The 17,355-nt window shown below is 34.4% G+C and overlaps 1 protein-coding gene across 2 annotated transcripts in view; it reads right to left on the bottom strand.

Annotated features, from left to right (window-relative positions):
- Positions 1 to 17,355, bottom strand: part of LOC121376353 (CRAL-TRIO domain-containing protein C3H8.02-like) — a 53,609-nt gene that overhangs the window by 7,981 nt on the left and 28,273 nt on the right. For both annotated transcript variants that reach the window (XM_041504201.1, XM_041504200.1), the window contains exons 4-5: positions 3,189 to 3,215; positions 1,765 to 1,961 (exon numbers count right to left, since the gene is read on the bottom strand). In XM_041504201.1, the coding sequence (XP_041360135.1) occupies positions 1,765 to 1,961; positions 3,189 to 3,215 (224 nt within the window). The remainder of the gene's footprint in view (positions 1 to 1,764; positions 1,962 to 3,188; positions 3,216 to 17,355) is intronic.

The raw sequence follows: 17,355 nt of genomic DNA, 5'->3' as shown, positions 1-17,355 counted from the left end.
TCACTCAGGGTTTGGAGTCGGTATCTGGATTAAAAATCCCATGCCTCGACTGGGATCCGAACCCAGTACCTACCAGCCTGTAGACCGATGGCCTACCACGACGCCACCGAGGCCGGTTGTAATGGATAAAGAAGATTGTTGCATACAAGTTATCATTTTGTAGGGCTCATTTTTGAAAGGAATACCCAGGAATCTGATTTCTTTCACATTCCCACAAATGGAAATCGGGAGAATCTAATTAGATTTTTGTAACATAAATCTGAACAATTAAAGCAAGCACATCGACCGACATTCTATTTTCAGGCAACATGTTAGAAAATACCATTATCATGTCCAGACAATAATTAACATTTATTAGCATAAAATTCTGAATAAATTGGTCATATAGCACATTGTGAAAAAAATACCTGAAAAATGAGATGATGTAAAATTGTGGAAATGAAAGTGGATATTAAAAAAAAATATATATATATACATTCAGTCAGCAATTTTTAAGCGAAAGCTAAAAGGAGTTTGTAAAAATGGATCATTAATTTTATTAATTAATATTCCTTGCAATTTATCTTGATAACATATTTACACTGAAGAACAGACTACGTTAGAGAATACTGTATATATTCCAAAGTTTGAATTTTCAAGAATATTTTCTTAGCATCTACACATTTTTTCATTTATTCTCCATTACATAATTTTATGTGTTAAGCACACTATGAAATGTTGGTTATTTTGTTAGTACATGTACAGTACATACAGCAATAAAATGTTTATGAGGCCATCTGTTTTATAATGATGATATGTGTATTACACTATACAAAATATAATATTTTTATTGCTGATTTATCATGAAATGAATATTTTAGTCTTGCTAAGTTTTCTATTGTATTTCATTATATGGATACAGTATATGATTTGAATTACATATCATGTATGCAAATGTAACATATTAATTAACAATAATTTCTGAAGAGAGAATGTTTGGGTTTTTTTAATTTAAAATTTTATTAAAAAGAAAAGAACATACAACTTTATTATTTGGGGAAATGACTGAATATGTAAAATTATAATTTCCCGGTATTTTTTAGCTTCTGACGAGCCTATTTAACCACACTATTAGTTTTATTTGTCCAAATTAAAAAAGAAAGAAGAAAGTAAAAGAAAATAAAGAAAAGGTTAGGGTGAAGAAGAGAAGGGAAGGAAAGGGTAGAGAAAGAAAAGAAAAGAAAAGGATTGTAAAGGAAACCAAATGAAAATAAACTTTATTTTAAAATATATGGTTGTTTTGCATCTAGCATAAAACAGCTTGTCTAGAAAGAACAAATGCACTGCCACCACATAAATTATTCTTATTTATTAGCAGAAAAAGGTATCTTACGAACAAATGAATTTTTTTAAACAAAACCCCAGCACAAAAAAATACATCAGCAATTGGATGTCAAATAAATTAATTCATTTCAAATTATTTCCGTGAGAGAGAGGGTGTAGTGGTCTTACACATACCCACTGAGTCATTAAAACTCACTCGGGGGGGGGGGGGGGGGGGGGGGGGGGGGAGACCGGTACTGGCTTGCAACCCTGTACCTACCAGCCTTATGTCTGATGGCTTAACCATGACACCACCGAGGCCGGTCAAACAAAGGTAAATAAGGCCTTTTATATGCATTTTTTATGCTGACTATACAGGAGATAGTCCTAACAAATGATGGAGCATCAATTGGAGCAGGTCGTTTGAATTATCACTGTGGACAGCAGCCTAATGAGAATTACCTTCCTTGTGAGTCTCTGTTCCTCAGTATATGTATTTTCCCGATGGAGATTTCCCTCAGGATGTCGTCATCATCCGGAGACAGATTCTCAACCCCATACTCGTGTCTCCACTTGTTGCACTTCAGCAGCTGTTTGAATGCAGGATCCACATCGCCAAACGCTCGCAGAAATCTCCGCAAAGAAGAGTCCGTGTGTGTCTGGTAGCCAAACAAATAAAATAATAATAAAGCCATCATGTGGTACAGATGATATCAGTTGATTATATATTTTATTACATGCCCATTTAATCTTACTGTAGTAATAAAGACAATTCTGACTGTGCAATAAAAAATATATTTCATTGAACACATGTGTACGTGTGATACAAAATCTTGCATGCGTAGTACATGTTCACCTGAATGACATCATGTCCTTAGCCAGGAATTAAAAAAAAATGTATGTTTTGTTGAACGACACCACTAGAGCATATCGATTTATTAATCAACAGCTATTAGATCTCAAACATTTGGTAATTTTGACATACAGTCTTAGAGAGGAAACCCACTACATTTTTCCATTAGTAGCAAGGAATCTTTTATATATGCACCATCCCACAGACAGGATAGCACATACCGCAACCTTTGATATACCAGTCGTGGTGCACTGGCTGGAACGAGAAATAGCCCAATGGGCCCACAAATGGGGATCAATCCCAAACCATCTGCACATCAAGCAAGTGCTTTACCACTGGGCTACACTGCCCCCTAGCCAGGAATGATGTCATGTCCCTAGCCAGGACGCTCAGTGTTCCGTCAATTCCATAAATTCAACCTACTTTACGAAGTAAGTTGAGTTAATTAATTGAACTTTTGTTATTCATAATACAGAAAGGTAGTATGCAATAAATACAGAACCACATACCAGTTGTTTTGCAATATTATTTAGTGCACTACACGGTCTCGTGATATAATATTCTTGTGCAGTATAAACTTGTGCAATAAATAACATGGCAAAACAAATTGGTATCTGGTTCTGTCTATGTATCACCGTTTTAGAAACCCACATAATGTAAGACAGTTAAAAGGGAGAATATGATTCTCAATTTACACTTTTAAAAACAGAACTTTGATTAAATTACAAGTTGCTTCAAACAGGCCATTTACAAGTTGTATGTATATAAACGTGTACTTTCGTTTGGGCTTACATGGTAATGATACAAATTTCATGCTCAAAATCTGCAATTTCATATCACACTTGATAAGGATGCAAATCATAATTGAAAAACATAAAATATATTGTATTCCTTACAGCAATGTAAGTTTTTCGAAGGATGGCATCAAAAAAAAGGGACCCAAAATTACAAATAGATGGAACTTGAGCTTTTGGGTGTGTTTATATATGGTACTATAGTAATGAGAAATGTGATATACAACAAAAATACAAACCTGGGATGGATCAGCCTCGAATATTATCTGAAGATAAAATAAAATATATTCAATAAAAATACAGTATTAATTATTACATACATACATGTATAAACTTTTTTTTAAATGTCATATCCACCATGAAAACTAAAAAAATACATTGACAGATATATTAAAAAATAGCAATGAAAAGTTGCATATTTAAAATCATCTTCCAATTTCATAAAACAATTAAAATTAAGTTTTGGGTTTTTTTGGGGTTGTTGTGTTTTTTGCAATTTTGTTTGGTCATAAAAGCAGAATTATGCAGATAAAACTTATACAACTCAATGTTTTATCAATCTAATTAAAATTAGCTCCACTATTACATGTGGATCTAACAGCAGCCAGTTGGAGCTCATGTCCACCAATCAAAACCTTACTTGCAGAATCATGCCAGTGATTTAAAAATAATTTGAAAACATTCCGAATTATCCTGAGGGTATACATGTTTCGTGTGAATTACGAATGCCTTAAAACATGTTTTATTTTATAAAATAAATAATTTGTAATATAATTTAACTGAAGACTGATTTAGTTTTTAGTTTTTTTAATAAATAAATAATTTGTAATATAAAATTGAAGACTGATAACCCATCCCGAACGTATTGGTATGGTTCGCTGTACTGCGGCCACTAAAATAGACTCACCCGATATTTTTAGAATTTGTATGCTCCCAAATAACGTTATAAAAGGCGAAGTGTGATTGGTCAATATTTAAATTATTATTTACAGACGAAATGTTACTTGGACATTGGAGACTACGCAGTGTTGTTAGTAATCTGATTAAAATTAGTTCTACTGGTCTAAATAAGGCATTCGTAATTCACATGAAACATGTCGTATACCCTCAGGATAATTCGGAATTTTTTCAAATTATTTTTAAATCACTGGCATGATTCTGCAAGTAAAGTTTTGATTGGTGGACATGAGCTCCAACTGGCTGCTGTTAGATCCATATGTAATAGTGGAGCTAATTTTAATTAGATTGATGTTTTGTATAAGCAAATCTAAGATAATCTTATCGAAAGCCTGGTCACTAACTGTTTAATATAAACAAGCATTCTGAGAGTACTGCTAAAGCAATACATGTCACCTACCATGCACAACAATTTTTCCTATCTCCTTATTAAACCATAACTATGAAAAATTGGTAAATTGCTATGGAAGTCAAACATGATCTGTAAACATGGTATAAAGCTTTTTATTACATACCTATTCAATCTTATTATAGTGATAAAGGCATTTTAAAACCGTGTGATAAATTTATTTTGTATTGCACATATGTGCGATCTGGACCGGAACTTTTAAATGGGGAATTCCCTTTTTCATTTTACTGCAGTTAGCGCCTTTTATTTACTGATGTCATATATGATTTACAAATGACGTCATATCGTATTTGAAACATTACACAAGGCTGCCGCAGAGTATGATTCTTAACATTAAATGAATCCATGAAAGGAGTTTTGATCATAGATTGAACAAAGTGTTGTTATGATTTTAAATTAAAAAAAGTTTTTGTAAAACATAAAAGGTAAATGTATGTAATAAATACAGGACTTCACATATGTTGTTTTCGCTTCCTATTTATTGCAAGAGTTTATTTTGTGCAAGAATATATACCACGAGACCGCAATATTTTTAGGCATTGCAGAAAAACACGACCGGAAACAAACTTTCATATCTTCTAAGTTCAATGACCATAACTCTGTCAAACATGAGTAAATTGCAATGAAAGTTAAAATTGATCTGTAATAATACATGATACACAAAATATCAGCTCAATATCTCAAAGCATTGTGAAAAAAACCAACCCATCTGGAAAACTATTTGTGGGAAAATAAACAGACAGACAAATAGAAAGATGAAGATGAAAACTAGTTTCCTCTGGTTGGACCTGTCAAGGACTAATAAAATGTTTACGAAGACTGTAACAGACGTTTTACCATATGAATGATGTAATTATGTCATGATCGCTATGTACATACATGTAGCTACCATTATTTCCCACCCACTCCTATTTGAAATATGTTGATGTTTGTATAAACACTGTGGAACAAATTGATCTGCATGTTGTGCAGTTGCATTCATAAAACTGGCTTGTGTATATTGATTTGACTAGAGACAATTGAAAAGATACTTTTATAATAATAAGTACATATACTTAATAATTTGGGGGTGGGTGGGATGGATATTATTTTCTCGGTCAGCTTTAAAGAACAACTCTTTTGTTACGACAGGAAAAAAATATATATATATATTTACAAAGTAAGTTACAAAATTACAAAGAAAAAACGTACTCTAATAAATCTAACATTTAACACCATTCTGTTAATTGCCCCTGTATGGTTTTTAAAAATTTTTATAAAAATTTCACTCACTACTTAAAAAACATGATTTTCAAATCAGTTAAATTGTTAACTCAAAAAACATATTTGACAAAAAACACGAAAAAGCCTCAGTCAACCATAACTAATTTGCATGAATTCCTCAAAACAGTTTGCTGTGAACTGAAGCTGAATTAGATAAAAGAAACAATTATTTCCTCTGTCAGGCAAAGATTAAATTGCATTCAGTCAAAAATAAAGTTGTTGTTTGTTTACAGTGAAAAAGGAAAGGAACGAACTATTTATTGAACACCACCACTGCGTATTCAATTTGGTGTGACCGTGTTTATCATAATATGATTATTTAAATAATTAGTCTAAATATATGGTGAGAGAAAATCTGCTGCTACTGCATATTCCCACCAACATGAAGGAACAGATCTTTTATATGTACTTTCTCATAGACAGGACAGCACATCCCATGGCACTCTACCACTACGGGGTGGGACATAGCCCAGTAGTAAAGCGCCCGCTCGATGTGTGGTCGGTCTGGGATCGATCCCCGTCGGTGGGCCCATTGGGCTATTTCTTGTTCCAGCCAGTGCACCACGACTGGTATATCAAAGGCCTTGGTATGTACTACCCTGTCTGTGGGATGGTGCATATAAAAGATCCCTTGCTGCTAATCAAAAAGAGTAGCCCATGAAGCAGCGACAGTGGGTTTCCTGTCTCAATATCTGTGTGGTCCTTAACCATATGTCTGACGCCATATAATCATAAATAAAATGTGTTGAGTGCGTTGTTAAATAAAACATTTCCTTCCTTCCTTCTACCACTATGTTAGATCCTGCTCAGTTACATGTATGTAATAAATCCTAGGATCAAACTAACCATACATTTAATTAAACTGAATATTTAACAAGACCCTCAGCATGAAAAATACATTAATTGGTTGCTATCAGTGTGACAAATAAAGGTATATAATACAATGATCGTCAAACGCCCGAAAAGTCATTAATAAAATATCTGTTAAGGAGTCACATTTGTGAAAGACACAACGACACACATCAACATGACATACTAAAACAAAATATTCAAAATGCTAATCACAACTAACCACTAACAATTAAACACTAGCCCAGATACCGTAGTTGAAGTGTGTGCCCAGGATGCTTGAACCTTAATTGGTTATAAGCACGAAAATCAGTATAAATCAATATCTATGGTTGGTGGGTATAGAAAGATATTGCCTCCTACACCCCCACTCCCTACCCCCACTGATTAATTCTGGAAAAGCCCTATAACTGCTATAAACGCTGATCAACGTGAGATGATTATGGAGCACACAATACACAACTTGACTGCCCTGAAGCCCGGGATTGTGCATGACCAGTATGACCGAGCCGGCTTTGCAAATAACCGTGTTGCTTCAAGTCTTATTCATTTGTGATATCCAGCTCCAAAATCAATTACTAAAGCCTGCCCATCGTGCAACAGCACATCAGTCTCAAGCCATATGGAGATCAAGTTATTTTTTATTCCCGAAGCAGTGTGCATGCACTGAGTAATGAAATGTGGATGGAAAATTCACTGATTTAAATAATGTATTGTTCTTTGAAGAAAAATCATCAAAAGCTAACAAATCTTTCTAAAATAGATTGTTCATAAGAGTCTAAGAGAAAAGGATACCAAAATTAACTGGTTTGAAAACATGGATGGAGTAAAAATACATTATTGATTTCTTCTTCTTTTTTCAGCAGGAAAAATTTATTTTAGTCAACATTTAAATAAGATTGAGTAGTCTTTTCCCCATGTGCTCTCATTTTAATTGACAAACTACAATACAATTTTTAACACTATAGAGAAGGGTTCGAAACAGGAAGTAAAATATGACCGGTTGGGTTTTGGGGGGGGGGGGGTTGGGGGGAGGGTGCAGGGTTTAAAGTAGGCCAATAGAAATATGGCCTGCCTAAAAAAAAAATATGGCTTGCTGGAAATGAGACCTCTGAGATGTATTCTAGAGCATTGTAAAATTAAAATATAACAGATTCACAAGCTCAGACTCAGCTACATGTAAATAGAAGATGAGATGATCATGGCACATACAATTGTCTCTTGAAAAATTACATGAGTTTTAATTTTTTTATTTTAGCAAGTGTATTTTTATTTCACATGCTAAGTCTAAAAAATGGGACTGTTTTTCGCAGCTGCCATTTCGAGCCTGTAGTGCTAAATTAATTATAGGACATGATATGTACTATCCTACCCATAAAAAAGGTACATAAAGTAAGCAACTGTAAATCCTATCAAATTTAAAGTTCTCCTCTCAATGATGCATGTGGCATATTTCACTTGACATCTATTTACATTAATTTATTTATTGCAATACATAACAGCAAACTAATTTAATCCTCACAAAACGTTAATGTAATTAAAACTTGACAGTGTTTAAAAAGTTTAATATATTCTGAAAATTTTCTTCTAGGTACCAAGATTTACATGTAGTTGGTGTACCTTTAAAAATGGCCTCTCCAGAATAAACACACACAATTGTTTTTTTACATATTTGAAATTCGCAGAGACAAATCTGACAAAAGCCTCCTACACTTTCTATACAAATCCAAACACAGTATGATTTTATTTATTTTAAGGAAGTTACCTCACAAAGATTAGGAAATTACAACTTTTTAAATATCCTTTATGTTAATAAATGTTATCTTTAAAGATGAATCTTTCTGCATCCACATAGTTTACGTACATTATTCATAAAACAAAACAGGTATGGATTTTTGTTTTCTCTGGTGAAAGAAGTAATGAAATAAAAGAAATCAATATTGGCCAGGAATTCCAGGAGGTATAATAATGAACATAAATTTGTTTCCTACTCAAGATAATTAGATATATATTCCTGAAATATACTATGGATATGGAAACTAAGATACAGTAGTAATAACACCTCAGCACATTTTAAACCATTTTAAACCATGACTATTTTGTGTCTAACATGTATGTATAGTCTTTAAATACTTGGTCAAGGGATCATCTCTAAGCATTTTCCCATAGATGATGATCATAGAGCTTGGTGCATGTACAGTCATTTCCTTTCGGTTTCCACGCTAATGTTGATGCATAGCTTCTGTACTCTTGACTTCAGTGGACTTGGTTTGAGTTTGGAGTTTTTCTTCTCCTAGGAAAGTTTCCGTACTAGGATTCTGAGCCTCTCCAGCCCAGTTTTGATTTGGGAGTTTGCTTCTCCTACACAGTTGTCTTTCTTGACTCACGTCCTTTGTCTGTCCAGTCCATATTAGTCTAGTCTCTACCCTTTGACCAGTCCAGCTTGGGTGACCTTACCAGGAGCTGATGATCCAGCAGGCATAACTCTCCGAGTCATTGAGACATGCAAGCTACCTCAACACATCAAGAAATGGACCATGAGATAGTTTTCCCATAGACAAGGCAGCTCATAGATACTAAGGTCTTTGATAGATCAGTCATGAGACCCCATTGGACTAATTCTCATTTCAGCCAGTACACCACAACTGGTATATCAATTGCTGTGGTATGTGCTATCCTGTCTGTGGGATGGTGCATATAAAAGATCCCATGCTACTAATGGAAAAATGTAGCAGGTTTCCTCTCTAAGACTATATGTCAAAATAAACAAATGTTTCACATGTAATAGCCGATGATTAATAAATCAATGTGCTCTAGTGGTGTTGTTAAACAAAACAAAATTTCAGTCATGAGACATTGGCTGCCTGGGACAAACAAATAGCAGGTCCACCAAAAACAATCAATCCTTCAACTTGTCACACACTCACTGAGTTGCATAGACAAGATGGTACATAAGTACCAAGGTCTTTGATAGATCAGTCATGGAACACTGGCTGGCTGGAAGAAACAAGTGACAAGCAATCCTTCAACGTGTCACACACTCACTGTGCTGCATTCCCTCCAGCTGGGGAAGATGGTGGTGAGAGATGAGGATGGAAAACAACTCGGTTAGGTTTTTTACACAGTTGGATGATCAAAAGTTAAAGTTAGGTTTCATACACAGTTGGCTGATCAAAAGTTAAAGTTAGGTTTCATACACAGTTGGATGATCAAAAGTTAAAGTTAGGTTTCATACACAGTTGGATGATCAAAAGTTAAAGTTAGGTTTCATACACAGTTGGATGATCAAAAGTTAAAATTAGGTTTCATAAAGTTAGGTTTTATACACGGTTGGATGATCAAAAGTTAAAGTTAGGTTTTATACACGGTTGGATGATCAAAAGTTAAAGTTAGGTTTTATACACGGTTGGATGATCAAAAGTTAAAGTTAGGTTTTATACACGGTTGGATGATCAAAAGTTAAAGTTAGGTTTCATACACGGTTGGATGATCAAAAGTTAAAGTTAGGTTTTATACACGGTTGGCTGTTCAAAAGTTAAAATTAGGTTTTATACACGGTTGGATGATCAAAAGTTAAAGTTAGGTTTTATACACGGTTGGATGATCAAAAGTTAAAGTTAGGTTTTATACACGGTTGGATGATCAAAAGTTAAAGTTAGGTTTCATGCACGGTTGATTGATCAAAAGTTAAAGTTAGGTTTTATACACGGTTGGATGATCAAAAGTTAAAGTTAGGTTTCATACATGGTTGGCTGATCAAAAGTTAAAGTTAGGTTTCATACACAGTTGGATGATCAAAAGATAAAGTTAGGTTTCATACACAGTTGGCTGATCAAAAGTTAAAGTTAGATTTCATACACAGTTGGATGATCAAAAGATAAAGTTAGGTTTCATACACAGTTGGATGATCAAAAGTTAAAGTTAGGTTTCATACACAGTTGGATGATCAAAAGTTAAAGTTAGGTTTCATACATGGTTGGATGATCAAAAGTTAAAGTTAGGTTTCATACACAGTTGGATGATCAAAAGTTAAAGTTAGGTTTTATACATGGTTGGATGATCAAAAGATAAAGGTGTTTTAGTTTTTTTAACTACACCACTAGAGCACAAAGATTTATTAATCATCGGCTAATGGATGTCAAACATTTTTCAATTATTATTAGTTTCAAGGGATCTTTTATATAAACCATCCAAAAGACAGGATAGCACATACCACGTCCTTTGATATACCAGTCATAATGCATTGGCTGAAATGAGAAATAGCCCAATGGGCCTACTGACAAGGATAGATCCTAGACCGACTGCATATTAGACAAGCGTTTTGGCTGATCAAGCATAAAAAAAGAGGATAAATTGGAGAGGTGGTAAGGGGTGAGATACTTTACAACTACATGTGAAGCTAATTCTTTCATGTTTTTTCATACATGGTGGGTGTTACACTGAAATTTATCTTTGGGTACATTGTTGCATAATCCTTCCTCCCCCCCATCAATGTTTAATTCATTCAGTGTAAAACAATTTATGCTCTTATCCCTCACATAACCCATGCAATCATTTCAAGAAAAATTCTATGAAACAGCTTGAATTTGCTAGTTAGTATTGATCAACTGGTATATTATGCAACTTGTATTAAAAATTATGACTGTTCAAGAAACCAAAAAATTAATGCAGGAAATTTAAAATGCAGGTAGTTATTTGAACAAGACGTCTTTGCCCAACCACATCCTGGTTAGACTGGAAATTATTATTAAAACACTCTTCTTTTTATGACTTATACAGTGATTGCTTTTATTCAATATCAGTAACACTAATTATTTTGTTGAATAAATTCATCCAGGTCAGGTCAGGTAAATTTTTTACATGCGTATATACCATTGAAGCTTCACGCACGCCTGTCACGGGCTTAATCTCCGACTTTCGCCAGTGACTAAGTGACTAAGATAGCCACAAGAGACAAGCACCTGTCGCGGTTGGAAAGACAAGGACTGGGATGTGGAGGTGGACAGCAAAAGAAGTTGAAAGATAGGAGGAGTTGCCAGATCGGGAAGAAATGAGATTGAATTCAAAAGGAGAAAAAGGAAAGGGGACAGTGGGATAAAAAAAGTTTTTAAAAAAAAGTCCGGGCCAGGAGGGGGGGGTAAGTTTGAGGTGGGCGGAATTTGAATTAAAATTTAGAAGTTAGGTCAAGGGACCTAAAGCCAAAAAGAGCTGCTACATTTTACTCATGTCTGGACAAAATTAAAATTCAAAAATAATATTAGAGTGCTCGGCCTAAAAGGTTTTAAGGAAGAAGGAAATGTTTTATTTAACAGTGCACTTAACACATTTTATTTATGGTTATATGGCATCAGACATAAGGTTAAGGACCACACAGATATTGAGAGAGGAAACCCGCTGTGGCCACTTCATGGGCTACTGGTTTCGATTAGCAGTAAGGGATCTTTTATATGCACCACCCCAGAGACAGGATAGTACATACCATGGCCTTTGTTACTCCAGTTGTGGAGCACTGGTTGGATCGATCCTAGACAAAAGGTTTTAAGGTGATTTGAGCACTTTTGACGGGCTGTCAAAGTAAAGTGCGTTGGACTGTTTATAAAAAAAATATATATATAAACATTTTAACCACAGCCAAAATATTTTTAAGTCCAACTTAGCCCAAAAAATGGAGGTTACATATAAATTCATCCACAGAAGATGATCAGAGCAAAGGAAGGGAAGGGAACTCGTTTAACATGCCCATATCCAAAAGATTCAGGCACGTCTATCCTGTGTTTGGCCTCTCATTTCACCAGTGGCCAACTCCAGGACGGGAGGTGATCTGAGCATCTAAGTCAAAATGCCATTTCCTCATTTATCATTTTCTTCTGTCCGGTAGTTCAAGGTTGGGGTACTCAAGCAAAACTAATCTAACACGCGAGACATAACTATGGTAATAACTTGTATAGATTAAAGTGACTGAGGCCATCTGAGACCATATTTAGTGTAGCCAAACTAAGTGACAGTTACATGTAGGTTTTGTAGACCACAAAAAGCCATATTTTAATTATAATATTCTTAATATTTTCATGAAAATTTTATCAGTTTGAAATTACATACCATTAAAAAGGATATTCTTTCTTATAATATTTTTATCTATGCTCTATCACTGGTGCTTTGTGTTGGTAAAGCTACATGCATTTCTGAGCAACTTCCATGTTTGGATTTCATGCTTATGACTGCAGAAGTTTGATCGCTGGTATCATAAAAGTTACATATATCATCATATGTGATACATTTAAAACAAAAATCAAACAAAATAACTAAATTTAAATAAAATGTATTTTTGTTATCTATTGTTTTAAAAAATGTTTTTCTTCTTCTTTTTCTTCTTTTTCCAAGCCTAAAACTAAGACTAACGTCAAGCTACAAATTTACCAGAATTCCATGAAGCTACAAATTCCAGATGTTGGCTTGGGAGAGTAAAATTATGATTTAGAATCCCAAAATAACAACATTACAGTATTTTTATGATTCTAGCCAAATCTTAAAACTAAATCCCCCAATCCAATGCCTGATTAATGAGACTGTATAGACCATGTGGCTATAGCCATCTGTATGCTTCTCAAAGAGACACTTTCAAGAGGTTAATTATAATTCTTCTCACACTCATCACGTAGACATCTCATTTACTCAGACCCTGAACTGTATATATTCCAGGGATTAAAAAGTTTCAACTCGCCCACCTCGTGGTGGTGTCATGGTTAAGTAAAGGAAGGAAGGAAATGTTTTATTTAACAACGCATTCAACACATTTTATTTATGGGTATATGGCATCAGACATATGGTTAAGGACCACACAAATATGAGAGAGGAAACCCACTGCTGCCACTTCATGGGCTACTCTTGTCGATTAGCAGCAAGGGATCTTTTATATGCACCATCCCACAGACAGGATAGTACATACATGTACCACAGCCTTTCTTACACCAGTTATGGAGCACTGGCTGGAATGAGAAATAGCCCAAATGGGCCACCGACGGGAATCGATCCTAGATCGATCACGCCTCAGGAGAGCACTGTACCACTGAGCTACGTCCCGCCCTCGTGGTTAAGCCATCGGCCATAAGGCTGGTAGGTAATGGGTTAGCGATCCGGCACTGGCTCTCACCGAGAGCAGGTTTTAATGACTCAGTGGGTAGGTAGTAATATTTATCATATAATATCTTACATTTTCAGTGCAATCAAAGTATGTGATATTTTTCTGATCACATACTTTAACAATTTGATAACTTTGCATTAGATGTAAATTAATGGAGGTCACGGCACTAGGTTTATTGACATTTAAGCAAACGCACATGGGTGACACTCCATAATTGACGCATGCATTCATAGTCATCAAATAAAAACATTTCAATAGCAATTTTACACTGAAAGCTGTCCAGCATTCAGAAAACAAAAAAACATTAGGCCCTAGTTTATTTTGATGTAAGGACATACAAAATGACGTCATTCGAGTTTGACGTCATTTCCATTCAAAAATACACCGTGCCACATATTCTTACATCATTTGAATATCGCGTAATGGCTGACTGGAATTAAAGTTGCATGTACAGTTTACAAAAACATGTTATATTAAGCTTGAGATTATATGATAAAGAGATTATTACCCTTGTGTATTTCGGTATCGTCAATATCATACATTAGGAATAAAAATAATGTATTATGCTCGCCAGAAGCTCACATAATACAATTTTTATTCCTAATTTATGATATTGACGATACCGAAAAACACTCTGGTAATAACCTCTATATATCAATTATTATTGGTTTGTGGTTAATAAAAATGTATAAAATTCTATTAAAAACAGGATTGAGATCAATGTATATGCACTGCAGTGTACACTACACTGGAATTGCCAAATAACATAATATTTTAATATATAAAGCGAGCATAATTTCCATCAGATTTGCTAAAAGTTTCAGAATAAAATAAATAAAATATATTCTACTAGCAGTGTTCGAGATTAAAAGTTTTGGGCAGTATCCCAGTTGGATACTAACAATTCAAAATCTGGTATCCCACCTGAGAATTTAGTATCCCACTTAAATGAAATTCATAAATAACATCATAACAAATTTGGATGACACTGTTCTCATTCCCAATCTATTGCTACACCGCAAAATCACAGAATTCATGAAATTCGCAATCAAACGGAATTGGCAAAAAGATCTGCATTTATTTTTGCATAATATTGACATAAATTAATATTTAGCAGTAATCAATAAGTGTTTCTGACATTACTAACGATAAACCTACCTGTATCAATTTTCTGCAGATGTGGAATCGATCAATATCGCAAATAAAATTTGAAGGGAGGAAACATCCAACAAGAACAAAGAGATTTAGCGGTTCCCAGCATTAGACTGAGTACGAGTTAAGGGAGATATTGTTACGGCATAGCATTAGACTGAGTAAGAGCTCAAAAATACTGTTACTTAACTTCACTGTTTCAGCAAAAAATAAAAATGCAGGATTAAAAAAACCAAGAACCTTATATGGTATCCCGGTGGGATACTGGGTTCTTGAAGTCTGGTATCCAAAATTAAATTCTGGTATCCCCGGGATATTGGGATACCATTAATCTCGAACACTGACTTGGTAATATAAAAAGCTGAAGGGAAATTGCAGATGAGTTAGGGTCACAAGGGTTTGAAACATGCATTATGAATTGTATGTTGAAATCCTGCAAGTGCATGTGACATATGTCATATCTTTGAAATCATGGTCATATAAATTGACATCCATTAAATATGGACAATTCCTCTACCCCCTCCAAAAAAACCCCAACAAAACATGACCAGGACCAAGACCAAAGTGTTTAATATGCACATTCAGAGCAAGCTATTGTAGCGCACACCTGTCCTGGGCTCCTCCGTCCAGGACAGGAAAAAAAAACATATTGGGACTCATTCTATATACACCATGCACAAAAAAGGAAAAAAAAAAGTTTTATCAATGATTAATAATATAATACGGTTATATGGTGGTTATTAGGTCCTCCCAAAGTTTCAGAAAACAATAAATGAAATAAATATATATTCTATCAATATATACATGTATAGACAGACCTCGTTACAACGACCACGTTCGTCCCTGGGTCACTTTGTCATTATATAGAAATTGTCGTTGTATCGAAATATGTTCTGCTTTACAACACCACTAGAGCACATTGATTTATTAATCATTGGCTATTGGGTGTCAAACATTTTGTAATTTTGACATATAGTCTTAGAGAAAACCCGCTAAATTTGTTCCATTAGTAGCAAGGGATCTTTTATATGTACCATCTCACAGACAGGACAGCACATACCATGGCATATCATATACCAGTCGTGGTACACTGGCTGGAATGAGAAATAGCTCAATGGGGCCACCGACGTGGGTCGGTCACAGACCATTATTAAATATATTAGTATAATCTCGACTCATTCACTGTCAGTCTAATCATTCTTTGGTTAAAGACATCTATGATTGATACCTCATGTACTTCGTTTACAAAAGAAGGAAATGGTTTATTTAACGTTTACAAAATGTCATAAATCTAGTAGACTTGATTGTTCGATGCAATTTTGCATTTACGGCTCTCTGTTTTTGGTGTAAATTTATAACAAAATGTCATTTTAATGCAATTCCTTATAGATTTTGTAGCAGAATAATGAGAACTTTTCTTTTTGAAAATTATCTATGAATGTGATTAAATTACGAAGTTGTAGCAATTCTCCGAACAGTGCGTAAAGTGGTTTACATCGTTTCTATACAGGTTGGCCTTCATGCAAGTGCATTGAAAATAAAGGCTTTCAGAGAAAAAATAGCCGAGGTAATGAACAGAATAACAAACTCGGTACCCATTTTTATCAAATTTATGTCCCTCATGAAATAATTTTCAGTTGTCACTTGCTAAAGCTTGTGACAACTGAAAATGATTTCACTCGTGACATAAATTTGATAATAACTGGTATCATCGTTATATATATATATATATATATATATATATATATATATATATATATATATATATATATATATATATATATATATATATATACATACAGTCAAACTTCGATAACTCCACCTTCGATCTCTCGAACTGAAGCGACGGTCCCGGCCAAATTGCTATACAAACTAGTAATAACAGCCTTCGAAAACTCAAACTTTGAACACTCAATAAACTCGATCTCTTGACCTAATTCTTTGGTCCTGACAAAGATTTAACAGATTGTGCACCTCTGAAACTTGACGCGTGTGGATTGACCAAACTATCGTTGCTGATAGTATTTTAAAGACGAATGAATTGTCAATCAGATCAATCAGACGAAGCGCACCTGTCTTAGGTGGTCTGAGCTATCGAGGATTAACCAGAAGGAAATGATCCAGTGTTTGGTTGTCGGTGTCCGTACATGGCGGAGGGCCTCTCTACGTAATACACACTAACAGACACAGTCTGGTTATCTTCAGAGAGCACTTGTAGTCATAGTTAGCATTGGGGTAGGTGGGTTATTAATGTTAGTACCTGATTTGCATTAGTGCTTTTTAATAATTTTTATTATTTGAAATAATTGAAATAATAAAAATTAAAAATGTAAATAATTTAAAATAATAAAATCATCCAACTGCAATGAAGTTTAAAATTTGAACTCGTATATTAATTTAAAAAATTCGAACTCCTTGAAACTCGAACTATTTCCTCGTCCCCTTCAAGATCGAGTTATCGAAGTTTGATTGTATATATATATATATATATATATATATATATATATATATATATATATGTATATGCAGATGAGAAATTGCAGGTGGTCGCAATTTAAGTTACATTGTTGCTGTTGGCATCATGCCATGACAAGTATCAGAATGTAGGCAGCACTCAATTTTTACGGTTGTCCAG

This window comes from Gigantopelta aegis, chromosome 6, assembly GCF_016097555.1.
Source record: "Gigantopelta aegis isolate Gae_Host chromosome 6, Gae_host_genome, whole genome shotgun sequence".
Classification (NCBI taxonomy): domain Eukaryota; kingdom Metazoa; phylum Mollusca; class Gastropoda; order Neomphalida; family Peltospiridae; genus Gigantopelta; species Gigantopelta aegis.
This window is presented reverse-complemented; position numbering and strand designations above follow the sequence as displayed.